Raw genomic sequence first — 25,215 nt, forward strand, 5'->3', positions numbered from 1 at the left:
CACACCCAAATGGCTCGTGGTCAAAGCCTGAAAGTAACAACAACAAGAAACTCCAGCACATCTCTGCAGTTAGTTCAAGTTCATGTATCCGTTTGCTTTCCTGTCCCTTAGGATTTTTGATGGAGTGTGCAAAAATTGGTGACGAAGATATGAATGATATGGATATTGTGGGTGGATTTCAATATTGATGCTTACTGCTACATAGTAGGTGTATGACTGTTTTAAATGGAGCTGCTCATAGCTGATCAGCAGTTTGATGATATTCAATTTCAGGGCAAAGTGGAGCATTGTCATGCCACAAATTGTAATTACAATGACATTCTGTTTAAGTCAATTTATTGAATCTATATCACACGTGTCAAACTCAAGGCCCGCAGGCTAGGTTCACCATAAATTGTGGCCCGCCTGATTTTACGCCAAACCAAAAAGATGGGAAACTGTTTTTTAAACTGCATCTATGCGACATTCAAAGCAGAATTTGGCAGATTTACAGACTTTGAGACTCGAGTTGTCATATTCAGACTGTGAGACAGGTTGTTGTGAGTCAGCTGTGTGGTAGCCTGCTTTTACAAATGTAATCTGAATTGTTAATTACATGATGGCTAAGGTACTTTTTTTCATGACTTCATGTCAACTAAACTGAAGTGAGAAGGCTATATGGGACATGCAATAATACAGTCAAAAATATGTTACTTTTTCGATTAAATAAAAGCTTGTCAATAAACTATACATGTCTGTCTCTTGATGTGATTCTTATTTGCCAGTGTGGCCCTTAGTGAAATTGAGTTTGACACCCTTGATCTACGTAGATAGATAATTCTGGGTGTAGTCAAAGCTCTTAGAGAGGAGGTTGTGTGGTCCAGGTCCTACCAGTGTTTGCACCTGAAAGTTGCTTTATATGTTTTTTTTCAGTCTATTCACCAAATATTGTCATTCTGTTTCTCCATAGTGCCATTTTACTATTGTTACTTCTGTATGCTCTGTCCATATGGCAGCTATATGTCTGTCTGTCTTGGAAGAGGGATTTCTCTCTGGTTGATCTTCCCGAGATTTCTTCCTTTGTTCCCCATCAAATAGTTTTTTTTTCTCCTTATCTGAATCAAGGGTGAAGGATGAAGGGTGTTGTGTAATGATGATTTCATGGAAAGTACCCCATGCCAATCTCTAGGTATGGCGAAGGGTATGTGATGATGTGGGGCTATTTTAATTCCAAAGGCCAAGGGAACTTTATCAGGATGCATAGTATCCTGGATCCATGAAATAACTGGCCTTTAAAAATAAACATCTGCCTGTCTCTATGGGAATTTAACATAGGGGTGTACTTACTTATGCCCCCTGTATTTTAAAGAAGAAAATGTATTTATTTACGATACATTATTCATTCAAAGAAAATTGGTGTCCTTAAAGGTTGGATTTTTCCTCATTTTTTTAATTAAGGCATTAAGATCAATTTCCAAAAGATGATTTTTTTTATTCCTCTTTTTAGTCAACTTTAGCATATGATCATAAACTTATGAGCACCACTTGTATATGTTGTGTCTTCGCTCGCTAACGTACTGTAAGTCTACATGGATGAAAGCAGTTTCACAAGACTTCTGGAGCAATTAAATGAATGTAGCTAGTACAATAACTAGTTAATTTAGCTGTTGGAGTAATGTGTAAGTGTAGTAATGCAATAACTTTTTCAATGAGTAACATAGTTTGGTGCTTCTCACACTGATTGTGTGACACAACTGTTTCTCCCCAATAGAGTAATATGATCAAAAACTGTCACATTGTTGACTGGAGTTTGGTGCAGAGTATCTACACATTTTCATTTTATTTGAGACAATTAGTCAATTGTGAAAAAGAAAAAAAAGAAGAAATTCTTTACAGTTGACACTTGAAATGATGACTTGTAAATACAAAATGTAACGCGTACTTTGGTGCTTCATTTGAAACAACTTTAATGGCAGGAAGACATCTCTGAGTGTGTTTGGCAAAATCACATGTTCACCGACATCATATCAGCAATGGATGACAATATTGGCTGGCGTCCCATTTGTATTGCCAGGCCAACACTGGCTTCTATCATTCAGTTGTGTCTGCAGTTATACTGTAATTACGTTTGTACTCAAACGCAGCAATAGCTGCAAAATCTGACTTTAACATAAGACCTGGCATGACGGTTTTTGAAACACACAATACAAGTAAGACATTATATAAACACGGAGCTTTAATTTGAGCTGGATGAAAGAATACTCCTTCTAACCAGCAGTTAATAGGTGATTAAGTCTTGTTGCAGACAGGGGGCCATGGGGATCCAATTGATCTGACCTTTGAACCCTCTCTCTGATGGAGGGGGTGGCTGCAGGTCAGGCCTGTAAGGGATACCCTCTTTATCCTTCCCCCAGAACAGGAGCGAAAGCTGGGGGAGGCACCCAGCCAGGTTCCGAGGGTCTCTGGGGCCCCCCACCACCAGCATCACATTCATACGGTCAATATGAGCCAAGCGGCAAACACCTCAGTGTTCGGAGACCCAGCGATGCTTTGACCTGAGTCTCTTTCATTTTCCCAAGGGTATCTTAAGCTGCAACGGTAGCTCGAATAGATGAACAGGAAGCAAATATTGCATATGAAATACATAGTTACACAATATCTGTCATCGGTGACAAGTTTGAATTGGAGCCTAACTCCTCGGGCTCGGTGAGCTCCGTCAGTCCTGTGAAGACCGAGCTGATCCTTCTCTCAGTCAAGGACTTGTAGGGGATTTTCCGTGGAGAGGACTGTGTAATGCCACTTCTCTTTGAGGTATCTATTGAAGTCAGCACTATTGCATTAAGCTTACTGGTCTTGCTAAGGGCACCTTTTCATCACAACCAACACACACACACACACACACACACACACACACACACACACACACACACACACATACATACATACACAGCCACGCACACACATCCCTTCCCTCACACTCCCCCTTTTAAGTTGAGGTATTGTCTTTGACAGCATTATAACGGTATCATTCCGCTCCCACTGTGAACAACAAAGACAAGAAACACCAAGTCCTAGAACGCAATTTGTGTGTGTGTGTGTGTGTGTGTGTGTGTGTGTGTGTGTGTGTGTGTGTGCTCTTTAAAGCAATGCTAATGGGCCCTAAGAAGCATTAAAGTGACCCCTACTGTAACAAAAGAGTTAATAATCCGTTTAGAAAACAATCAGATCCCTGGCCATGAGAAAGGCCCCCCCGCTAAGTCTTTCTGTAAAGAGGAGGAGGTGGGAATTCACCTTTTTTTTTCAGTCAGCAATCTTGTTGAACATCGCTTGTTTTCATCGCTCTCTCTACGGGGAATGATGGAACTGTATTTAATGGCAGCTCTCAGCCGCAGTCGGCAAATAAAAAAAAAATAAAAAACAGCAACGCGGCTGAGTTTTACAAGCGGGGGCGACCATTTTGAACGATTCAAAGTGACCCATGCCGGAGGTCAGGGTTTGTTATCAGCCCTATCCACTGTATATGTGCCCCATTGGACTTCTAAAGCAGCTATTAACAAACAAACACTGGCACGCCCGTTAATTGCTAATGATAGGCTCTTTGTCTAGTGTTTCCCCTCTGGGTCAAAATGTTTAACCAACGGGATCCATCTCCAGGCAAGTGGCTGTCAGGTCACACTGCCACCGATATAATAGGTGATATAAGCCATTAGGGCTATGAAAGACATCTTCCGTACCGTATGTCAAATGTCACGGTGATTAAAAAAGTGTTAAGAGAGTGATAAGTACGAGCTCAGTGTGAGGGACCATAAAACGTTGGCTAGCTGAATGTATTAGCCTACCTCAGGCTGGCAGCCTTATTTGGTTTGCGTCAGAGCGATCCATCTGTTTTAACATCAGGTCAGAGCTGAATCTATCACTGCTTATCTTTGCTGTCAAGTAGGTGAGGATAGGTTTTTTTTTTTCTTTATCTCTGCCACTTGTCCTTCCTTCCTTCCTTGCCTTCTGCTCTCTCCACAATCTCTGACATCCTGGAAACTGATCACAAAGCCCGCGGAAAAGGATTTATTTAGCAAAATAATACAACAACGGAAGGAATGTGACAATTAAGTGAGATCATTTTTTGCTTCTTTGCAAAGCATGTCAGCTCTTATCGAGTGTTATTTTCTTGACTTTGGTGGACGGGCCTGACCTTATCTGCTTTGTTTTTCAGGAAATTAACATTTGTTTTGTGAAAACAAGTAGAATTATTTCACCTTATCGTCAAGATTTCTTATTCAGTTCACAAAGATTTAGAATTTACAGGAGTACACATGACAAGAGAACAGTGTCAAGCAAGTTAATTGAAAAATGTAATCAATTATACTATGTATAAATATATATTTATACATAGTATAATTATATTATATATATATATATAATATAAAATGCACTCTGCACTTGGGGTGTAACGATACATTCATCTGGATAGGTATATCGATTCAGTCCTCAATGATCCAATATTATCGATACAAAGTGAAAATATTGATACATACGTCATGTTAAAGATGCGCCCTTATTTTGAAGTTCCCACCTTTATATTTATTTATTTTATTAAAAAGAGTAGTTTGTTTTTAATTTAAATGTCTGAAAGTGATATATATATATATATCTGATATTTTAGTTTCTTTTTGTAAATAAATGTAAATGTAACTGATTGTGTTAAGTCCCGTATCGGTCGCAGGGCCCTGAACTGAATCCAATCGACATTGTATCGTGGCAGACTTTGTGATATCAGTAAATATTGTATTGTTGTCCAAAGAATGGATATAATGTATCGTAATAAACTGTGTGATTTACACCCCTTCTCTGTAAATATTACCTATTGAAAAAGTGATTTTGTTACTTTACTAATTACTTAAAGGGGAACACCACCTAAAATAAATAAGGATTTCAATATGTTAGTTCCATGGCCTAGGAAAGTTTATTTCAGTTTGTTTTGTGAACATGAGCTACTCTCTCTCTCAAAGCCAGAAACCAGAGAAGTAAGTCTCAAACAAGTAAGTAAGTCTGCAGCGGCTCCATAGACAATGAATGGGAGACTGATTCAGCTTTCTTTTTTTACATGTATATATGAATTTTAGTAGTTTCCTTTTAACATCAAAAATAATTAGTTTTATTACTTGTGCAAATCCTCCATATACACATGTACACTCAAATGAATCATGTGTAGATATAGAAAGAATTACAGGCATTTACTGACCATTAACAGCTAGCCACTGACTGCATGCAGTAGTACTTAGGAAATCCTGTGGTCACAATATTCTTAGTCTATATCCACGACCTTCCACTTCTGGGATTGCTCTGTTTGTCGCCGGAAATTCTGCCAGATTTCACTCTTTTCGGCTGGATGTCCGTCACCTTCCGCTTCCTTTGTGTTGGCGTTCTAACCTCCGGTGGATTTCTGAGGACTATGGTTAACTGCTCCTCAGATCTCTGCAGGGTAAATCCAGACAGCTAGCTAGACTATCTGTCCAATCTGAGTTTTCTGTTGCACGACTAAAACAACTTTTGAACGTACACATGTTCCACCAAAGCAAGTTCCTTCCCGAGGCTATTTTGCAGCGGCACCGTGGCTCTGCCCGGTGTTTAGCGCCGCCCATGGCAATTGTGATTGGTTTAAAGAAATGCCAATAAACCAGAGCACGTTTTTCTCCCATCTCAGAATGCTGTGTGGACTAGCCAGACCCTCCTCCGCAGCGCTGTGGAGGAAGGTCTGGCAATGCGAGGATAGAATATTATGTATGTAAATATTCTGATGGTAACAATACGTCATTAAAGGTGCAGTAGGTAAGACTTATAAAACTAACTTTCTGTCATATTTGGGGGGGGGGGTGTCTAACTGCGTGTCAATCACTGCTCATGCACACACATTCACTCTCCCTTGTGGGGGGAGGGGCTTAGGAGACCGATGGGGGAGGGACTGAGAAGTTGTCGATGTTCAAATTTTTTTGGCTAAGTCCTGGATCTTCATAATCCTACCTACAGAACCTTTAACATAACTACAATGTTTTCAGAGGGCGCTGTGAACACAGCACAGTGTTCCGATTCCAATTCCGATTCGGATCACTTCATTAATCCCCAAGGGCCAATTCATTGTTATAGTCTATCCCATCCATGTAAATAAAATAAATAAATAAATACATAACTAACGACAACAATCAAAACATCAACATCACAAGTGCACAGTTCAACGGGTTGTGTTTAGTAGCCTGATAGCTGAAGAAATAAAATCATTTGCATAGCGATCTGTTTTCCATGCAGGCACATCATAGCACCGGCCTGGCGGCATAACTAAAAACTCCTTCCTTCATTAGCAGTTTTATTTTTGATGAGCCACAAGGGACTGTCACTACCTGATCCGTACTGGAAACCCGATCCGTTCAGGTCCTGTCCCCTGACTAATGGACTATCCTGACCCTTACCATTGGAGGTCAGTGCCTAACCATCTACTGACGTGTAGCACGGATGAGGTTTCTGGTACAGATCAGGCATACGTAAGTCTACATAACTCTAATACAGTCGTAGTGTTTCAAATATGATTTATATCATGGTAATTTACTGTCATATTTTTCAATAGTTATAGCATAAAAATGTGTCGCTGGCCCACACTCACACACCCTTTCATAAGCCGTAAACTGACATGTTGGGAACACTGACAGGTGTAGAATTGCACAACTGTAATTTACGTAACTATACAATGAAAACCATTGCATTGTGGGATTGTTACCCTGAAGTTACTGTATGATTAGTTAATTGAGAATAGAGTGGGAGCGAATCAGGAATGACTTGATGATTGATGAATCATTAACAAGTACTTCCCTAATAATTCCTAATTGTGGACTAAATCGATCGTGATGAGTTACTTAAGGGCAGACTGGGATATCCTATATTGATGATGATAATGATGTAATGATCAGGATATTAATATCTGTAAATCGATCATACTGACCAGTAGTATGTGAATGGCAATGATTTAATCATTATTGCATTGCTGCTATCATCCCTCCTTTGTGGAAGTGTCGGCAAACAAAGGATTAAAAATCAGCTTCATAAAAGTTCGTCATTTACCTCACTGCAAATTACCCAAGAGGAAATGGCCAGTGCAAGTGGATTGTGGGACTTTATTTGAATGTTTCCTGCAGTAAGTTATTCCTTTGTCTGGGCCGAGCTAATAGCAGGGAATGGGATTCAAATAGAGTCAAGCTGCCTCCTGAGATCCCTCAATCCACCGTCGCCATAAAAAGAGGTCCGAGGCAAGTCTAAATATTTGGTAGTCTTAGCAGGTTCATGTTAAAAGACACACACACACACACACGCACGCACGCACACACACACACACACACACACACACACACACACACACACACACACACACACACACACACACACACAAACAGTGAATGCACAAGCAGGCCGAGGCTGTGAAGTTGAATGGCATAGCTCAAAGCCTTCCTCCCCCTATCCCTGCCTCTTTCTCTCTCTAAACCGCCAAACCATTCTCCCCCTTTCTCCAGCTCAGAGGAATTCATTAACTGCCTCTCCACAGAGACACTATGGAAATCAGGCAGCTACAAAGGCAGATAGAGAGAGAGGGAGAGAGAGGGGGAGAGAAGAGGGAGGGGTAGTGGTGGTGGTGGTGGTGAATGGGGCTATATTATCCTATTAGATGGTGGATATGTCCCGTTTCCCTCCCCTGTCATAAGAAAAACATTAATTTTAAGTGAGAAACGAGACAGAGGGAGGGAGCGAGAGAGGGAGAGAGGGATGGAGAGAGAGAGAGAGAGAGAGAGAGAGAGGGAGAAATGGTGAGGGTCTTTAACATTGCTCTTTTATCAAGCTGAAATGGAGAGTCCCCTGGCTCCATTTACCTTGGCAATGAGGATAGAGTCGCTCTCCATGAATGCCATTTAAAATGCCATGGAGATTAAGCATCCTCTCTCTCTCTCTCTCTCTCTCTCTCTCTCTCTGTGTGTTTCTCATACACACACACACACCTCAGCGGCAGTGGTGGCGGCGGCGGTGCTCGTCATAATATGTGTTTAGGAAAACAGCTTTGAGATTCATGAGTAAAGCCCTTTAGGTGCCAGCGCTGAGGAGGGAAGAGAACGGGAGAAAGAGACAGAGAGGACCATCACTTAGCCAGAGTGGGCTTTAAGCACTGTAATTAAATCATTAGATCCTCCCCTCCTCCCTCCCTCCCCACCACCACCACCACCCCTTCCTCTCTTCTCTCCATCTCTCTCTCTCTCTCTCTCAGCTCAGCCAAGCTCATCAGGGGCTCCAGTGTGAAATGATGAATCTGTATTTATGGGGATGGAGTAATTACACAGCTAACCTCTGAGGGAACCCAGGAGGGCCACAGGGCCACCGAGCAGGGCGCAGGGTGCTCAACCTCATTAGCACTAACCAAATGTGTGTGTGTGTGTGTGTGTGTGTGTGTGTGTGTGTGTGTGTGTGTGTGTGTGTGTGTGTGAGTGTGTGTTCAAAGGAGCATATTGAAACAGAGTTGCTGTTTTGATAGTGAGACTTTCAATGAGCAAACATCAATCTGTGTCCTTCCAATTTTTACACTTTTTCACATCAATGAAATAATAAAAACATAATTTTTTTTTTTGCATCACATATCAAATGTAAAGCCTACTTTTACCTTACTTTTATTTTCCTAATATACTCTACAACATCAGTGACTTTATACCTAGTCCTAACAGAGTACAGTAGTCCATTCTTCTCCACAAACATCTGTCATTTTCCACTCCACAGCTCCTGTGTGCTCCATATCTCTGCTATCTCTTATCCTCGTCAATCTCTGTCATTACCTCCATACTCCTTTATCTTCGCTCTGAAAATATGCTCCACTGACTTCCGTCGATAATCACGGACATTCCTCTCGGATCTGGCCGAGCATATCGATGCCTCCCGGCCCATCTGCTGGACAGAATGTCCCGGCATACCCTGCGATCAGCTGTCAAGGAAAAAAATGACACCTAAAATAAAGATAGGCTATGTCAAAATAAAAATAAAAAAGTTATAGTTGTTGGTTGTTAAAATAGCAACAGTTGTTCTCTCATTATTATATTTATAATAATAATAATTATTATTATTATTATTATTATTATTATTATTATAACTATATGTGCACAATAAGAAACTGTCTATAAAGGCAGAGGTTTGTTAAATAAAGTCATACGGGCGACATAAAAAGCAAATATACACTGCACACACATGTACACATTGCACACACTTCACAGGTTTTCTTTTCTGTATAGACACAGTGAATTCTGCAGAAATTAGATCTCACACACACACACACACACACACACACACACACACACACACACACACACACACACACACACACACACACACACACACACACACACACACACACACGACCTAGGCTAACCAATGCACTAATCGCCTGCCCCGGGCATAGGAGGAGCTTGGTGCTTAAGTAGGCTGCCAATCAGTCAGTCAGCTCCACATCCAGAAGCTCCTGCGGCCAGATACACGCATCACTCCGTACTCGAGGTGCCAAAACTGCGGCTCTGACACAACTCCGGGTCGGTGGAAGTGGGGAAGCTTGACAGTTTTCTTAAAGGGGGACTGTGGTGATTTAGACACCCCCTTCATCCTTCTTCTCCTTCTTCCTGGGGATTGCTACTTTCTATTTTTTTTTTTGCTGCCTCCTCTTGCTGTTGTGTGACTTTGGCTTTGAGAGAGATTTACAGTGCGTGTTTTCCGGACATGTCTTTCCCTCAGCTGGGGTACCCCCAGTTCCTCAGTGCCTCACATGAGGTGTACGGGGGCGAGCGACCGGCCTCTGCCCGGGAAGGAGGCACTGAAGGCGGCGTGAACTCGTCCGCTACCGCCGCGGCTGTCGGCTCCATGCTTGGGATGTACGGGAGCCCGTGGGCGGCTCACAACTACAGTGCCTTCCTGCCGTACAGCGGAGCCACAGACCTCGCCCTCATAACCCAGATGGTGAGAGTTGATGCTTACTACAACTGAAGCAGCTCAGGTGTTAATGACAGACTAGCATTGATTCTTGTGTGGCTTGTTCCTAATGCGCTAATGTAAAGGGATTAAGATATGTAAATACAGACTATTTTTCTGGGATATTTGTGGCTTCACAATCGCTAATAAATACACATTTGATGAAGTCCAAATGTTCAGTTAATTCGTCATTAAGGTGTTAATTATCTGTCTTCTTAATATATGTAGATAGGTTATTTGTGGCTAATTATTGAATCATAAGATAAACGAGGAATGCGTTATATTTAAGGTTAAAATTAAAAGTTTTGTTGTGGAAATTGTAAGGGGTAAAAATCACGGGTAATCTACTGTAAGCCAGCGTTTATTAATTTGAACAACACACTGCATAATTCATAGTGTAAGAAACATGTTCACAGACCGTTTAGAAATGAAATAGGCCTATAGCCCTTGTGTGTTTGTTAAATCGAAACAAATATTGAAATGTTTAAATAGATTTAATTTTAAAAGGCAACCGTTGTAGAAAATAAAATAATAAACAATAATTGTAATTGTCTATTTTCCTAATTCGAGATATGTCTAATTCCTGATCTGATGAATAGCCTATTTGGTGTCCAATTGACGGGATATTGAAACTTTTCAAAACTTTTTTTTGCAGCAGAAATACAAATTCAAAATGTGGATTCTTTTACTCTCTGAACCTGAGGAGGAAATAATTTTCGACACCAGTCGCTCAACAAGTTGTCACCTCTCTCTCTCTCTCTCTCTCTCTTTCTCCCTCTGATACCATTTCAGAGCTCCCAGTATGAGCTGAAGGACAGCCCGGGGTCCCACCCTGCCTCTCTACCTGTCCACGCCGCCCAAGGCTTCTACCCATACGGCCAGTACCCGTACGGGGACCCGTCCAGGGCCAAGACGGCCACTCGGGAGACCACCAGCACCCTGAAGGCCTGGCTGCAGGAGCACCAGAAGAACCCCTACCCCACCAAAGGAGAGAAGATAATGCTTGCTATCATCACCCGGATGACACTCACACAGGTGGGCAATGTGTCATATTTCAGCTGTGGCCTGCATTAAACATTTGGAAAAATCAGACCAGTGTTTTTTATTAAGGGCCCCATGGAACCTGGGGGCCATTTGATACGACATCAGTCTCCACACAGAAGGATAAATACATGTGCTTGTTTTTCAAAAGTTATGTCATACTTATCACTTCCTCTAAGAGCAATAGTTCATACTTGTTACATTACTTAATATGTGAATCCAGTTGCAGTTGTGGGACTTACATAAAGTCCCACTTCCAGCCCGAGAGAGAAAAAAAAAAAGTCTCCAGATATTTCTGATTACAAAGCTCGTTCGATGACAAATTATGTGGAAGAATAATGAGTATTTTTACACATTTAATCAGTTTATATTTCCACTTTGTAGCTCTGTATTGTCGAAGGAGTGGTGATTTTATTCTGATTTATAATGCGTGAAAAAAAAAACAACACGTTTCCTTTTTCCAGGTGTCGACGTGGTTCGCGAACGCCCGCAGACGCCTGAAGAAGGAGAACAAGGTAACCTGGGGCCGCAGCGCCGAGGACCGGGACGGCCGCATCTTCAGCAGCGACAACGAGGACGAGCACGGCAAGAACGGCAGCGACGACGAAGACGAAGAGGAGGAAATTGATTTGGAAACTGTCGATATCGAGAGACCCGAGGAAAAGCGAGCGGGGGAGCAGGGCTCCGGGAAGGGAGAGGGAGAGGCAGAGGGAGAGGGAGAGGCAGGCCTGGCCGACAAAGAGCAAGCCTCGGAGCCGAAGAGCTCAGAGAGCAGCAGGACACTTTCTGTGGACGGCCTGAGAGGAGTGGAGGCGACTATTTCTCTCAATAGATCGCCTGTTGTCAAACTCGCAGTGGATCTTTCTCCCAGCAGACAGGAGTGCCAGAGACCACCGCAGAGCAAACCCAAAATCTGGTCCCTGGCTGAGACCGCCACGGCCCCGGACAGCTCTCACAAACCTTCCCCCGCGGCCCATGCGCACCACGCGGCTTTGGCCTCCGCCGGCCACCCGGCCTTACTCCCGGGTCATGGGATTTATACATGCCAGATTGGCAAGCTGCACAACTGGGCCAACGCGGCTTTTCTGAATGCCAACTCTCTTTTGAACATGAGGTCGCTCCTCGGCGGGGCGCCGGCCGGACACCTGCCTCTCCACGGCGCGGTGCCGGTTGTGCGTCATGACGCACGGCAGGCGGCGGCTGGCCCCGGAACTTCGGGGACGGAGGATGACAGTGATGTAGAGTCATCGGGAAGCTTCAGTCCAAAAAGAGATGGTATGGGCTGCATTTGATTGCACGAGCCTCCTTAATTAATATGTTTCCTGAACAGGCCTCAGTAGAGCCACTGGTACGCGCATGTCAACAAGAACTGATCCAACAAAAATAATTATCTACAGGACAATATAAGTCCCATTTACAAGTGGAATTACGAAGACGATTCTAACCAATAAATCGTTTTTTTTATTTTGGTCTTATTCTTCTTTTCACAGACGAAGAGAGCGACCACAGGCCTGATTCCCTGAAGTCCCCATTCCAGCTGATCACTGACAGGTAACCTCATGCGTTTCAAATCAATTTGGCATTATGACATTATCAACCTCAATTTCTCTCCACATGTCTCCTGCTAAATGAACCTTAAAGCAGAGGTAAACACTGTTACACCTGACTGGGCGGAAGGCAGAGCTCAGCACATAAATCATCTGATTGAGTCCCCACTTTAACGCCTCGTCAGGCAGCAGTCTAATATATCCTGCGGGCCCCCCCCAACAACGCAGAGTTATCGCCACCTATGTCATTTAAATAATCTGCCGCCATTTATTCACGCCTCCTCACTGAATGCAGCTAATGTATGTCAAAGAAAACGCTGATAGCAACATCAGGGATGTACTGGAGGGTGAAAAGACATAAAACAATTTACCTACAGTGTTTTTTTAATTTGCATAAATATAGTTTAACATTATTTTACGCACTCTTTAAAAATGAAACTCATAGTATTAAAACTCAGGTGTATTGTTGTCATTGTAAGTGTTTAGGACACATATTTGTCCCTTATATTTGAAGAAATGCACTTACTTCACCTCTGACCTATGCGTTTTCTTTTTGTTCTGTTCCCTCCCTTCAGACCTCACCATGGGACAGCACCACAGCGAGCTCTGACAACGACATTATGAGAAGACAAAGGGAAAAGAAAGAAAGGAATAACTTTATTTAACGGAGAACAGTTTAACGAAGGCTATTTTTCTGACAGTGCGACCTGTCATAGTATTACTGTTTAGCTTCTACATGCAAAAGAGATGGTTGTTTTTGTCACAGATTTGTATTGTAGCTCTCCTTTATGTCCTATGTTTCTTCCTCGCCTCCTCTGTTGTGAATGGAAACCTTGAATAATTGTAAATACAGGATATGAATTTGTCTTTAAAGAATATATTTTTTGGGAACTAAATAAATGTCATTATAGTCATTTATTATTGGAGAGTTATTCACTGTAGAAAATTGTTCATGTTCGGTCAAAAATGTCAAGAAAATCCAGAGTGCAACAGGGATGTAGAGGTGACTTAAACTCCCTAAAGCAAGTGCCCAACTCTTAATTTTCAAAAAGTGTTCATCCTCCTTTTTAGGCTTGATCGAGATTTTTTTTTATAATGTTAGATCACAGTATATTATTTTATCTGACCGATATCAGTTTCACGTGCACATTAGAATGAATCCCATCGTGGAAATTTTTTATTATCCTCCCTCTAAGAAATGAAGTGTGAAGTCACAGAGGGTTTGGTGCTTTAATGGAGGAAATTATAAATTGATATGAATATACAATAACATATTAATATATAATATTATGGATTTCCACTTGTTTAATGATGATCACAGTGCTCCCACCTTTTAATTGACCCCTTCAGCACTGTGTCTTGTTTTGTTTTACACTCTTCCTGCCAACTAAACCGTGCAGTGTCAGCCCTTAGCAAGAAAAAAAGTCTCACCCTTATTGAAATCTGCACTCTCGCCAAAACTCGGAGACTTATGCCAGCGCCTTGGAAGCCACTGCAAACGCTGCGGAAATTGAAATTGAAGATTTCCAGGACCCTATGAACCTGCGCCTGTGCTTTCAGCCTAGGCCTCCGTGCTTTAATGTTGGATTATACCCCCTCAGTGCCACCACTGCCGCCTCTGAAATATGGATCAGACGGCAGGAAAGGCCAGCAGCCAGTATGGGGGCGGCAGCTCAGGGGGAGGCGGATGGGAGGGGAGGGGATGTGTCACTCTGAGCCATCCTTGACGTTCACAGGCCCAAAGACAGGGTAGAGGGGAGAGAGAGAGAGGACGGTGGGGGGTCTTAGGGCTGTTAATAGTGAGTGTTTCTAAAAGCTGTGGTCCTGTATACATGCTTGGATTAGCAGCAGGTCGTGCATGCCACATGATTTGAGTCCCCTGGCCTCTCAAAGGGGCATGGACAGCCTCAGGTTCATGGACAGACACACATTACATTTCATTGCAAACTTGCTATGCAGACAAAATCTTTAAAAGTTGATTATTAAGCAACTGTTTTAGGTTTACACTGGATTTTGATAGTCCAACGCTGAGAGTCAGCTTACTTTAAAGTGGCTATGACTTCTTAGTAAAATCAGTCACTGCTGAAGTCTGCAGATGTTCCATATTTGTGTTAGATTAGTGAAATAGTTACTTGGGTCAGGTTGGTTAAGGTTACATGGTCTGGAAAGAACTGACAAATAAGTGCATGGCAATGTGTTGAATAGCTATTTGTTTCTTGACAACTGCAATCAAGGGGTACTATTGCGTTGGCGCTGGCTGGAGTTCGGTAAATTACACAGTCCAACGGTAAAGTACACAGTCCAGTGGTGATTTGAGCAGGCACGATACACACTGACAGAATCCGAGTTGGACCTGCAGATTAACTCAATGCTGCCACCTCACTCTCAGAAAAAGTAAAGCAGAATTGTTCTTTATGTAGTACAACTGTCACTGTGTCTGTGTCCCCGCTGAGGCACGGAACACTAAAGCTAAATCCACTTTTAAATTCCTAACAGTTGTAAATGTAAAAAAACCCAAAAAACTGTGAGAAATGTATTAGTGTATACTTTACAGAGTTGTCATTTCAGCTGACAAACACCAACACCAACCCACACAATTTTACATGTTGTTGAAGCGTTCTGAAACCCACGTATCTCCAAATTTCCATTTCCAAAATGACCAAAACATACAGCAGTGCCACGTTCTCATAAGTCAGGCTCCATGCTGCCTTTACTTCTAGTTTAGCTTCATTCATCGGCACGTATCATGCCAGAAACTAATTTGTATCTTTATGGATGTGTGAAAAATATACTTTACAAAAATATGCTCCTCTTCTAACTCTAAACCTAATTTAAACTAATCTAAAATGTTACAAATAGGCTCAGCATTTGGCCATATCACATTGAACAATCATTTAAAAACTATTACTATGGACCTGTGAAGCTGGCTGCTTCTAACTGATCTATGATTTAAATACACTGAAAACATTTAGTGTTGAACTGACGCGAGATATACTGTGTTACTGTAATATCAGAATCAGAATCGCTTAATCCGCCAAATGTACCATGTACACACAGGGGCGTAGCACAAAATTCTGGGCCCTGTAGGATAGGCATTCTCTATGGGCCCCTCCCCGCATCCACAGCTATTCATTGGAGCATATTTTTGGGCCCTCCTCACATGAGGGCCCTGGGTACTCAGTCCCCTGTGTACACAGGGATTTGAAGAATTATATTTAGGTATAATTGCTTTTTGATATTTCCTTATGCTGATCATGAACTGGAAGTGCGACAGTTTTATTTACCTCTTAACAAAATCAAAGGAATTGTTTGATATTTAGAGAAATACACTCATTTTCTTTGGCAAGAGTTGGCACACAACCCCTCGTAAAAACCATGAGATTTATTTTTTACACTTTAGTATCTTGTATCGATTAAACAACTTGCTGGGAAATGAACTTTAAAAAAAAAAAAGACAGAACCAGGCTAGCTGTTTCCCCTTGTTTCCATTATTTGTGCTAAGCTAAGCTACGCAGCATATTTATTGCACACATGAGAGTGGCATAAATCATCTCATCTAACTCCCAGCAAGAAAACAAATAAGCGCATCTGATAAAATGCTACCTGACACTTGTGTACGAGGTATGGGGGAAATAATAGTCGTGACGGTTTTTTCCTCGCTCAAAAGGTCTGTATTTCCTAATTCATCCACCCATGCATCTTTTCACAGACAGAGACACAGTCAGAAAACCAGAGATAGAAAGAGCTAACTCGAGTGTAAAAAGAGCAAATGAGAGGGAGAGAGAGGGAGAGAGAGGGGGAGAGAGGGGGAGACATGATGCAGTGAGAGCTATCATTGATGTGAGCAGCATGGAGGGAAGCCAGACACTTGAGGCCATTTTCACTTCCTCTGCCAACTCTGACAGACTGCCATCAGCACCGCTGAGAAGGATATCAGCCACTCTTTCTCTTATACACACTTTTTCCACACTTTATCCCAGCCAGATCACACTACTGGTCTTCCAAGTACCCAAACAATATGTTATTCTTTCAAACTCGGATATCAGTGAGCTTAGCATGATGGGGCTGAAAGTGACATCAAATGGCTGTTTAATCAAGTTACACAGCATGTCCAAAAGCATGTTTGGTTATGAAAGGAGTGGAAAAAGTGAGCAGATCCAAAATATGATTAGTGCTTTCTGGCGGGTGCTGCCGGAAACTTCTTCAGAGTTTTAAAGTTTTTGCTTCATGTTGGTTGTTTGTCACCCAAGCTGCCCCAAAACTTTTCAAAAATAGAGCCGTGGTACACACTGTAAAAAGCCACGAGTGAGAAAAAAACCCCCATCGCTAACACTTCTGAATAACACTCTGTCTGTGTAGTTTTTAGAGTCGTTTCAGCTCTCACTGTGAATTGAGTCTTCATTGGCGCTTTGGTATTCTGATATAGGCTCTTTGGTGAGTTCTAATCCCTATTAAAGAGGTAGATTATGGAAGGGATTTGTCTTTGATTTGCCTGTCCCACTGCTCTTTTCTGTCAGCGCCTCGCTCTCTCTCTATATCCGTCCCTCGTTCTTTTTCTCTCCGCTTCTCTGTCTGTCTTGATGGGATGGTCAGAGGATTGAACAATGATTGCCACCATGTGTCATCCCCCTCACACTCCCACCCACAGCCATCCTCCTGTGATTATGGCCACATGTGTGAGGGCCCCTGGTCGCCTGAATAGATTTGTTAAAGGCCCCCAGTGGATGAGAGAGGCCCAGGCCCCTTAGCCTGGCCCTCGTGTGCAGATCTATCCCCTTTCGAGGCACTCTGCATGGGGTGAGCTCCCTGCCCCCCACACACACACACACACACACACACACACTCTTACCCGTCCTACTCTTCTCCGCTCCTCCGCCACGCAGAGATAATCAGGCTTATGTAAAGACGACGTGCTCTTTTGACAGTCATCAGCTCATCAGTGATCCAATCAAGCCCAAATCCACCATTGTTCGCCCCTCAAAGTGTCTCAAATCCGCTTGTGCAGGAGAGAGGGGCTGCACTCTTTATCCTGCCAATCACTCCTGACATTCCTGCCCCTGTTGCCATGGCCTGGGGTCAGAGGTTGGGAAAACAGAGAGCATGAGCTGACTCGGGGAGAATGGCGGGGCGCTAAAGGAGGGACTCTCCGCGCAACGGCCCCATTGGTCAGCCAACGTAGGGGGTAAATGTAGACAAGTTAGGACTCTATAGCCCCGCTGAGAAGGCCAGTTGGACAGAAAGAGACGTGGGCAGGGGAAGAGAAAGAAGGGGGGATGATGAGGCAGAGAAAGGGCCAAGGGAAGAGAAAGAGGGCAAGAGAGGTGTGTGCGGAGAAAGGAGGAAAAAGAGGGTTAGGGAGGGACAGTGCTTGATTGCCAAATAGGCTTTGCAGAGCTTGACCTCGAGGGGCTCGGAGAAGAAAAGGCCTGACACACAGTTGAAGAAATAATGAACATGCGAGTTAATATTTCTTGAATTTGTAATGGAATTTCTGCTCTTAAAATGTAGAAATTAAGCATTTTTTCTGCAGCAAAACAACCCACCTTTATTAATTCTGTAACGCCAACATTTTAACCGTGTTTGTGTGTGCGTGTGTGTGTGTGTGTGTGTGTTTGTGTGTGTGTGTGTGTGTGTGTGTTTTTATGTGTGCGCATGCTAGTTGCTGAGCTGTAATTTGAAATGGAAATGTACCTCCCAACGCAATGATGCTAATACATGTCATTGCAGGATAAGCGGGGCACTGGGTTAAATCTGTTGTAATGTTGTCAAAAGAATAATTTTCTGTACCCAATGTATACGTAAGTGAGCCAATGTTTAGGCTAGACAAGATATCATAGGGAATTTACGCCATTCACTGTTCCTCCATAGGGATTAGTGGAATTAAGCGTTTACACAAAAGCAAAGTATCAAAACTCATGAGTAATTCAACAAGCTCCACAATTCCGAGTTTACGGAGTGCTGCTTCTTAGCCTGCGTGTATTGTCGTGTTGCAGCTGTGAGTATACCGTACAGACAAATAGCAAACATTGTCAATGCCTTTTAAAGGAGACAAATTTAATATACAGGGGAAATACACACAACAAATACTATGAAAGGGTGGGAGTGATAAGTCTTTTCTCTTGTTGCCTGCCTATTCATGGCAATAATCTGAGGGAAGAAGCAGATTAGGACAGAGGGAGGGTTCGTGGCTGAGTGTTCGCATCGCTGGCTCCTTTCAGCCATTTTGAAACAATGTTTATCCACTGGTTTGTTATAGGGCAGCAACATAGCTTAGTGTACTGCTGCGAGAGTCCTGAGGGGGCTGAGGACTCGCTGCGTCTTTGTTCAGAATCCATTGAGACACACTAGTGTATTGGAGCGGGGTGGAGAAGCTGCACAAAATGAATTCATATGTGATCTTAGCGATTTCTGTCATTTGTGCCTCAGTTTGTGAAATACCTGGGAAATGTTGCAGGGAATGTGCTCATCAAAGTCACATTGTAGGTCGATACAGCCGATGTTTGCATGTGAGGAAAAAAAAATCTGTTTGAAATCAGTCCTCGACTTGACTTTCTTAGTGACCAAAATGGTCACTAAAAAGGAAGAAATTGTGGAACGGCTTTCTCTGTCAATATCTTTTTTTCTATCATTAAACCCTGGAAGTCCTGCTTTCTTTCAATGGGATTCTAATACAATTGAACTTGTCTCATGAATCAAAAAAAAGTTTCAGTCAATTTAAAGGAGCTATAAATTATATATATATTATATGTTTATACAAACAGGGCATCAAATGGCAGTCCTGTCTCCTAAAAATTACTAAACTGCATTCTCAATTATTTTTTCGAGGGAAACAGTAGCAGTTTTAAACACGTGTTTAAAGTTGTGAAAAAAAAACTACATGGTTAGGTTTAGGAAAAGAACATGGTTTGGTAATAAGTACCTTAAGTTAAGTACAGTATGTAAGTTAAGTATGTTACATATGTGATGTGAGTAAAGTACGTTAGGTTGTGTACATACTGTAGGTTCAAATGAGTCTTTTGGTTTCACATGGGACACAAACAGCGGCCGCCTGGGGGAAAGTCCTGCATTTGGTCCAGCCACCCCGACCTCCTCCCTATTATAGCGAGTTTCAGCTGGTAAACACAGTTGAGCATATGGAGAATGTTGCTCCGCAACTGTTGGATGAGAAATTAAACAACTGTTTGCTAACACGTTTGCCTTTTCAACGTAAAAAGTGATGATATGTCAGTGTTCTCAACTTGGTAGTGAATACCAGTTATTTCAGATTTAAAGAAGCCAGAAGAAAGAACACAAGCAGAAACACTATCATGTCTTGGATTGAATCAGTTTAAAATGATCCGACTGTACTGGCAGATTTATTGCTAGTCTGGCTGTAGGAGTCACACTGCTAGTATGGCTAAAAAGTTAGTACACAGCTTTGGTCCATATTGAAATGTCTAAACAACTATTCAATGGATTGCCATGAAATGTTGTACAGAAATTCCCGGTCCTCAGAGGATGAATCCTAATGACTTGCTGAACTCCTAAATGTTCCTCTGATACGAACAGTTCAAAGTTTACATTTATTCAGGGAAATATCTCAACATCTACTTGATGGATTGACACAAAGCATTGTACAGACACTCAATGATGTATCCTTGAAAATGACCATGGAATCTGGCACAGACATGCATGTTACAACTGAAAAGAATGAGATGCCCGCACTCTGCTAATACTCCCATACGTTTATTGTGCTGCAACGTTTCGTCTTCCTCGGGCAAACCCGGCAGGGTCGAAACGTTGCGGCACAATAAACGTATGGGAGTATTAGCAGAGTGCGGGCATCTCATTCTTTTCAGTTGTATCCAGCCCCTTTTTGCCCTGCACCTTACCGGTGGGGATATGCACACTACCACTACTGCTCTACAGACATGCATGTTCCCATGATGATTAATTGTTTTAACTTTTAAGATACCTTAACTTTCAATGCAGCACAATTATTGGTAAAACTTGTCCAATATTTTATTTCATTGCCAAATACCTGCACAACTAATGGCATTCCCATCAGCCTCAGCAGGTACTTTGTGTTTTAGTGCTAATTAGCAAATATTAGCCTGCTATCACGCTAAATAAACTAAAATGGTGAATATGGTGAAAATGATTGCTGCCTTCAAATGGGTTAGTGTTTACCGTGTTCACAAGAAGAGGCCATATGAATAAATGTCTTGGTATTCACAACCTTGGACTTGGAAATTTTCTGAAAGATGCGAGTTCACGAGTTGTGAACAGGTTTGCTGACCTTCTCAGAAATGGAGGAGGCCATGAGAGTTAATTTTTCGGTGGATTGTAACTTAATATAATTTTTGAGTTAATTATTAATAATAATATTTTTGAGGAAAATGTTGATCTTCCCAACGGCCTTATCTTTTTTTCCTCTGTCATGAAATCTTTGCATTTCTTGCATTACGTTACCCGCTAGCTTGCTCAATTGTTAGCCTCGGTGACTTCTGGATGCCGACAGTACCATTAGGAAGGAGTCTTTTGGCGTGTACTTGTTGCCTAGCAGTGATGTTCTCACGTCGTCTATCCACTTGAACGCCAAGCATATTGTGTACATCACTTTCAATGTTGTCAACATAAGCTTTGTTTGAAGGCAGCAAAAAACTGCTAAACATCAGCATGCTGACGTTAGCATTTAGCTCAAAGCACCATTGTGCCTAAGTACAGCCTCACAGAGCTGCTAGCATGGCTGTGGACTCTTATGGTTGTCTTAAAACAAGTCAAGACAAACCTGCCAATGCAGGAACATTTTTTCAACCTGTTTCCAAAACAAAAAGATTTTTTTTTAAATTAGTGTTGAACCAAAAATAAAGCTGAATACTGCATTAAAATCATGTTCCAAATGAATAAATAAATGCAAAAATAAAATACATAAATTACAGAAGACACTTAAAAATAAATTGAATTATATTGGAAACAGGTTGAAATGATCTCCCCATACTGGGACACTCTTAACTTGTTTTAAGGAAGGGAGACTTTTCGGACTTAGATATGATAACAGATACATATTACAAGATAAGATGAGGACTGCCAGTGTACAGTAACCCAGAGTGCAAAAAAAAGCCTTTTGCTGTCTTTCACTCTGTTGATAATGACAGATGACTCATGGGTCACATATCTTCACAGTGTAATTACACATGAGATGCATCACTATCATTCACGCACACAGTTGCAGAGTAATGTGAGTCCTTATTCATCTGCCCAAGTCGTTTAGGGTAATAGAGCTTAATGGAGTATATTAACCCTGTCCAGCTTGCGTCCCCCCTTCAGATGTGTGTGTGTGTGTGTGTGTGTGTGTGTGTGTGTGTGTGTGTGTGTGTGTGTCCCTTGCAGATAAACAGTTGGCAGGTTTCCCCTTTCCCTGTGCACGTGCATGAACACACACACACACACACACACACACACACACACACACACACACACACACACACACACTGGGGGAGCAAAGATCTGGTTTCCCACTGTCACAGATGCTTACCCGCCTCTCCATTAGTGATGTGATTGGAGTGGACATAGAAAACCAGCAGCTTCGTTCCCACAGGGGCAATCTGAGGAAATTATTGCCCCGCTCCTCTCCGGGGAATGCCAGCGCTCCAAAAAGAAGCACTTAATCGACTGCTATCATATGCAGCTCACTGTCAACCTCATAGCATGGGTTTTTGAGCATTTGCTGTGGATTAATACTTTGCGAAATAGCTTGTGATGATATGTGATCAGTCATTGGACACAGTAAGACGCTTGGGAGGAATCTCCTGATGTGGAATCTGGAGATCAGACACTCTGCGGCGTTTACTGAGAAAGTGGCAGAGAGATAATCACTGGAGAATGATGATTGATACAATAGTGATATATTCAGTCTGTTTTATGCCATTTCTGTGGGATACAATGAGAAAATATGTTTTGAATCTATAAAGAACATTAAAGTATTGCATCTAGATCTGTCCTGATGCAAATGCTGTAGGAATGTGACAAAAAAATGTCTAAGCTGATTAAGATGTAGCAAAACACATTGAAACAAAGGGTGTTGACTCAATAGGGTAGGATGTTAAGCCTCACACTGCTGGCGGCTAAAAGTCCTGGGAGGTCCAGTCAGAGATGTAACATGACAACCACACCCAAGTGTGTGCACGCAGACAAGCAGACCTACTGTACTGTCCGCCGTTGGTCACAAATATGTGGGAGACCTTTTCACCCCGGGTAATAGCAACTGCAAACTGAGCCCACTGCACCCTCAGGCTAACCCCCCCTCCCCCCGCCACACACACACACACACACACACACACACACACCACCACTACAACAATAAGGTTGTAGTTCCCTAAACCACCAGAGGATGGCACCTGAGCTCTAAGCAGTGATACTGAAGTGGTCATGTGAAACACTGGGGAAAGATTGACCCTTTTCATAGTATTCCCTATCTAATCTAACAATCTAAAGTGAACCGTCTAGTGTAATGATCTGAGGTGGTCCCCAGTTTTCTAGAAATTTAGGGTTTTTCAATAATATATTATGAAAGTTCTTTCATGAGGAAATACAAATTATTCTTGGTTGTCTACGGCTAACGAAACAACCTCACATTACAAAGATGTAAGTATGACTAAACCCTCATGTTCCGCAGACCCCGGGGGCCTCTTTAAACAAAAAATAAACAAACAAAAAAACCTACTTGTACATTGTTTTATCACCTTGATACTTGAGTTTTCCTAATTTATGAGACTTTCTCATGAATATGATTTTGATCTGGCATCATGTTTTAGACAGTGGTAATCGAAAGACACTTTTACTGAAGTAAATGTTACAAGTAAAAGTCACACATCTGAATGTGTGACTTTTTAACATCAAAATACATTTAGTGTACCAAAAGTCAAAATACTCACTGTGCAGAATGGCTCATTTCAGAATAAAATATTGGATTAATTACTTAATTATAATTATTTATATACTGCCAGGTAGCTTGTGAATAACATTTTTCTCAGGAGTGGGTAGAAACCAAAAAAGAATGAATATTGGACTTATATTGACCAAAAGCACAACTCTAAATGAATAATGTTGCTTGCGTTGTAACTGCTGGATATGTAAATAAGCAACTGTTTGCTATAATAAAATTAACCATATCAATTTAAAAGCTGATGATATTTCAATGCTGTGTCCATAACTTGTTTCCACTGCCCCCAAGTGGCCAAAAATAATCTGTTATTGCGGGTTAAACGAAATAAATATTGACTTCGCAATTCTTTTTACTGTGGGAACCCAAACAATAATGATAGCAGACAAACAAAACTGTAAAAACAACTGGTCAGAAAAGAGGTAAAAGATGTGTTGTAGGAGCAGAGAAAGAATATGAATGAACAGAAATCAAGGCAGACCAAGAGAGATGAACGGCGAATACGGCAAATAAACAGATAGTGAAACACAGACAGAAGATCGGTGAGAGTTAGGATAGGTTCAAAGTGTTTGTTAAAGGCTCTATCGGTCCCCGTGGACTGAGGCTTGAAGAGCTGAATAATGTATGTCCGCTCCCGGGGTAATGAAGTGGAAGTGATAGGGAGGAATATGGCTGGCCTCCCAGGGCTCAACGCAAACTGTACACACTCTTAAGAGCTGCCTGTAGCCTAAACCTGTCTCCCTCTCTGCCTCTGTCTGTCTCCGTCCACTTCTTTCACGCACACACTGACACGCACGCACTGCACAGCGGCTAAGAGGGTTAGCTTGTCTCTTTTCCCTTTATCCTACATCATTGATGAGGAAGACCAGGGCATTTATAGTATCCCACTCAGAGCTCAGCAGCTCCAGATCTTCCATGGGGCTCTTATTAGACAGGAGCAGAGGATGCAGCAGATAGCATGGCTGCTGCTCAGTGGTCAGACAGGCACTTGGTGTTGGCAGCCTTGTTTGTGGATCAGATCGAGCCTGGTTTGCACTTGTACTCAGTTGGTGCTATTGTGCTTTAACAAGAAGCAGCGGCGGTAGGCCGTGTCTTGTGGTGAAAAGAAGGGGCTTTTTTTTTTCCTCATGATCCATTCATTGCTTGTCCTCTGTTCTCTCCTTTCTCTCTGAATATCCCTCCTTTTCTCACAGAGCAGAGGCTTGGAAATAAGGTGGAAAAGTTACCTCTGGTTACCCCTGTGTTCATGTGTCTGATGGTAGAACACGGTGAGCAGAGGAAGTCTTGCATGGAAACCACTTTCTCCCCATTTTTGTTCCACTTCACGTCAGAACACTGTTTAAGAACAAAGATCCCATGAATAACTTTCTTACCTTTTGTTGTTATCAGTTTTATGAAGATAATCTTAAAGGAACAGTTTGACATTTTGGTAAAATAATTGTATTGGCTTTTTTTGTGTCAAGGGTTAGATTGATACAGCTAGAAACAGCTAGCCTGGCTAGTTGCTGGTGAACAAATGTTCACCAGCAACTCTAAAGCTCACTAACTAACATGCTATATCTAGTGTGTTTAATCTGTACAAAAACTGAAATTTGGAAACAACATCATGTAGTTTTATGGGGCGCTGCGTGTTAGCTGGGCACAGTGACTTCCTGGAGTCTTGTCTTGTTTTTGAGGTTGCCAGGCAACCAG

General features: G+C 42.1%; 1 protein-coding gene across 1 annotated transcript; it reads left to right on the top strand.

The window, feature by feature from the left end:
- The first annotated feature begins 9,762 nt into the window (after positions 1 to 9,762).
- irx1b (iroquois homeobox 1b) lies at positions 9,763 to 13,346 on the top strand. The gene is made up of 5 exons (XM_078267942.1): positions 9,763 to 9,999; positions 10,804 to 11,046; positions 11,517 to 12,327; positions 12,543 to 12,603; positions 13,175 to 13,346. Exons 1-5 carry the CDS (start codon positions 9,763 to 9,765, stop codon positions 13,221 to 13,223), a joined length of 1,401 nt encoding a protein of 466 aa, XP_078124068.1. The 3' UTR covers positions 13,224 to 13,346.
- The last annotated feature ends 11,869 nt before the right edge of the window (positions 13,347 to 25,215 follow it).

The sequence above is a fragment of the Sander vitreus genome, chromosome 14, assembly GCF_031162955.1.
Source record: "Sander vitreus isolate 19-12246 chromosome 14, sanVit1, whole genome shotgun sequence".
Lineage (NCBI taxonomy): Eukaryota > Metazoa > Chordata > Actinopteri > Perciformes > Percidae > Sander > Sander vitreus.

Excerpts from the sequence above, each read along its gene's own strand:
- irx1b (XM_078267942.1), top strand. The coding sequence starts at position 9,763 with ATGTCTTTCCCTCAGCTGGGGTACCCCCAGTTCCTCAGTGCCTCACAT. Across the intron at positions 10,000-10,803 it reads TCGCCCTCATAACCCAGATG|AGCTCCCAGTATGAGCTGAA; the intron begins GTGAGAGTTGAT and ends ATACCATTTCAG. Across the intron at positions 12,604-13,174 it reads TTCCAGCTGATCACTGACAG|ACCTCACCATGGGACAGCAC; the intron begins GTAACCTCATGC and ends CCCTCCCTTCAG.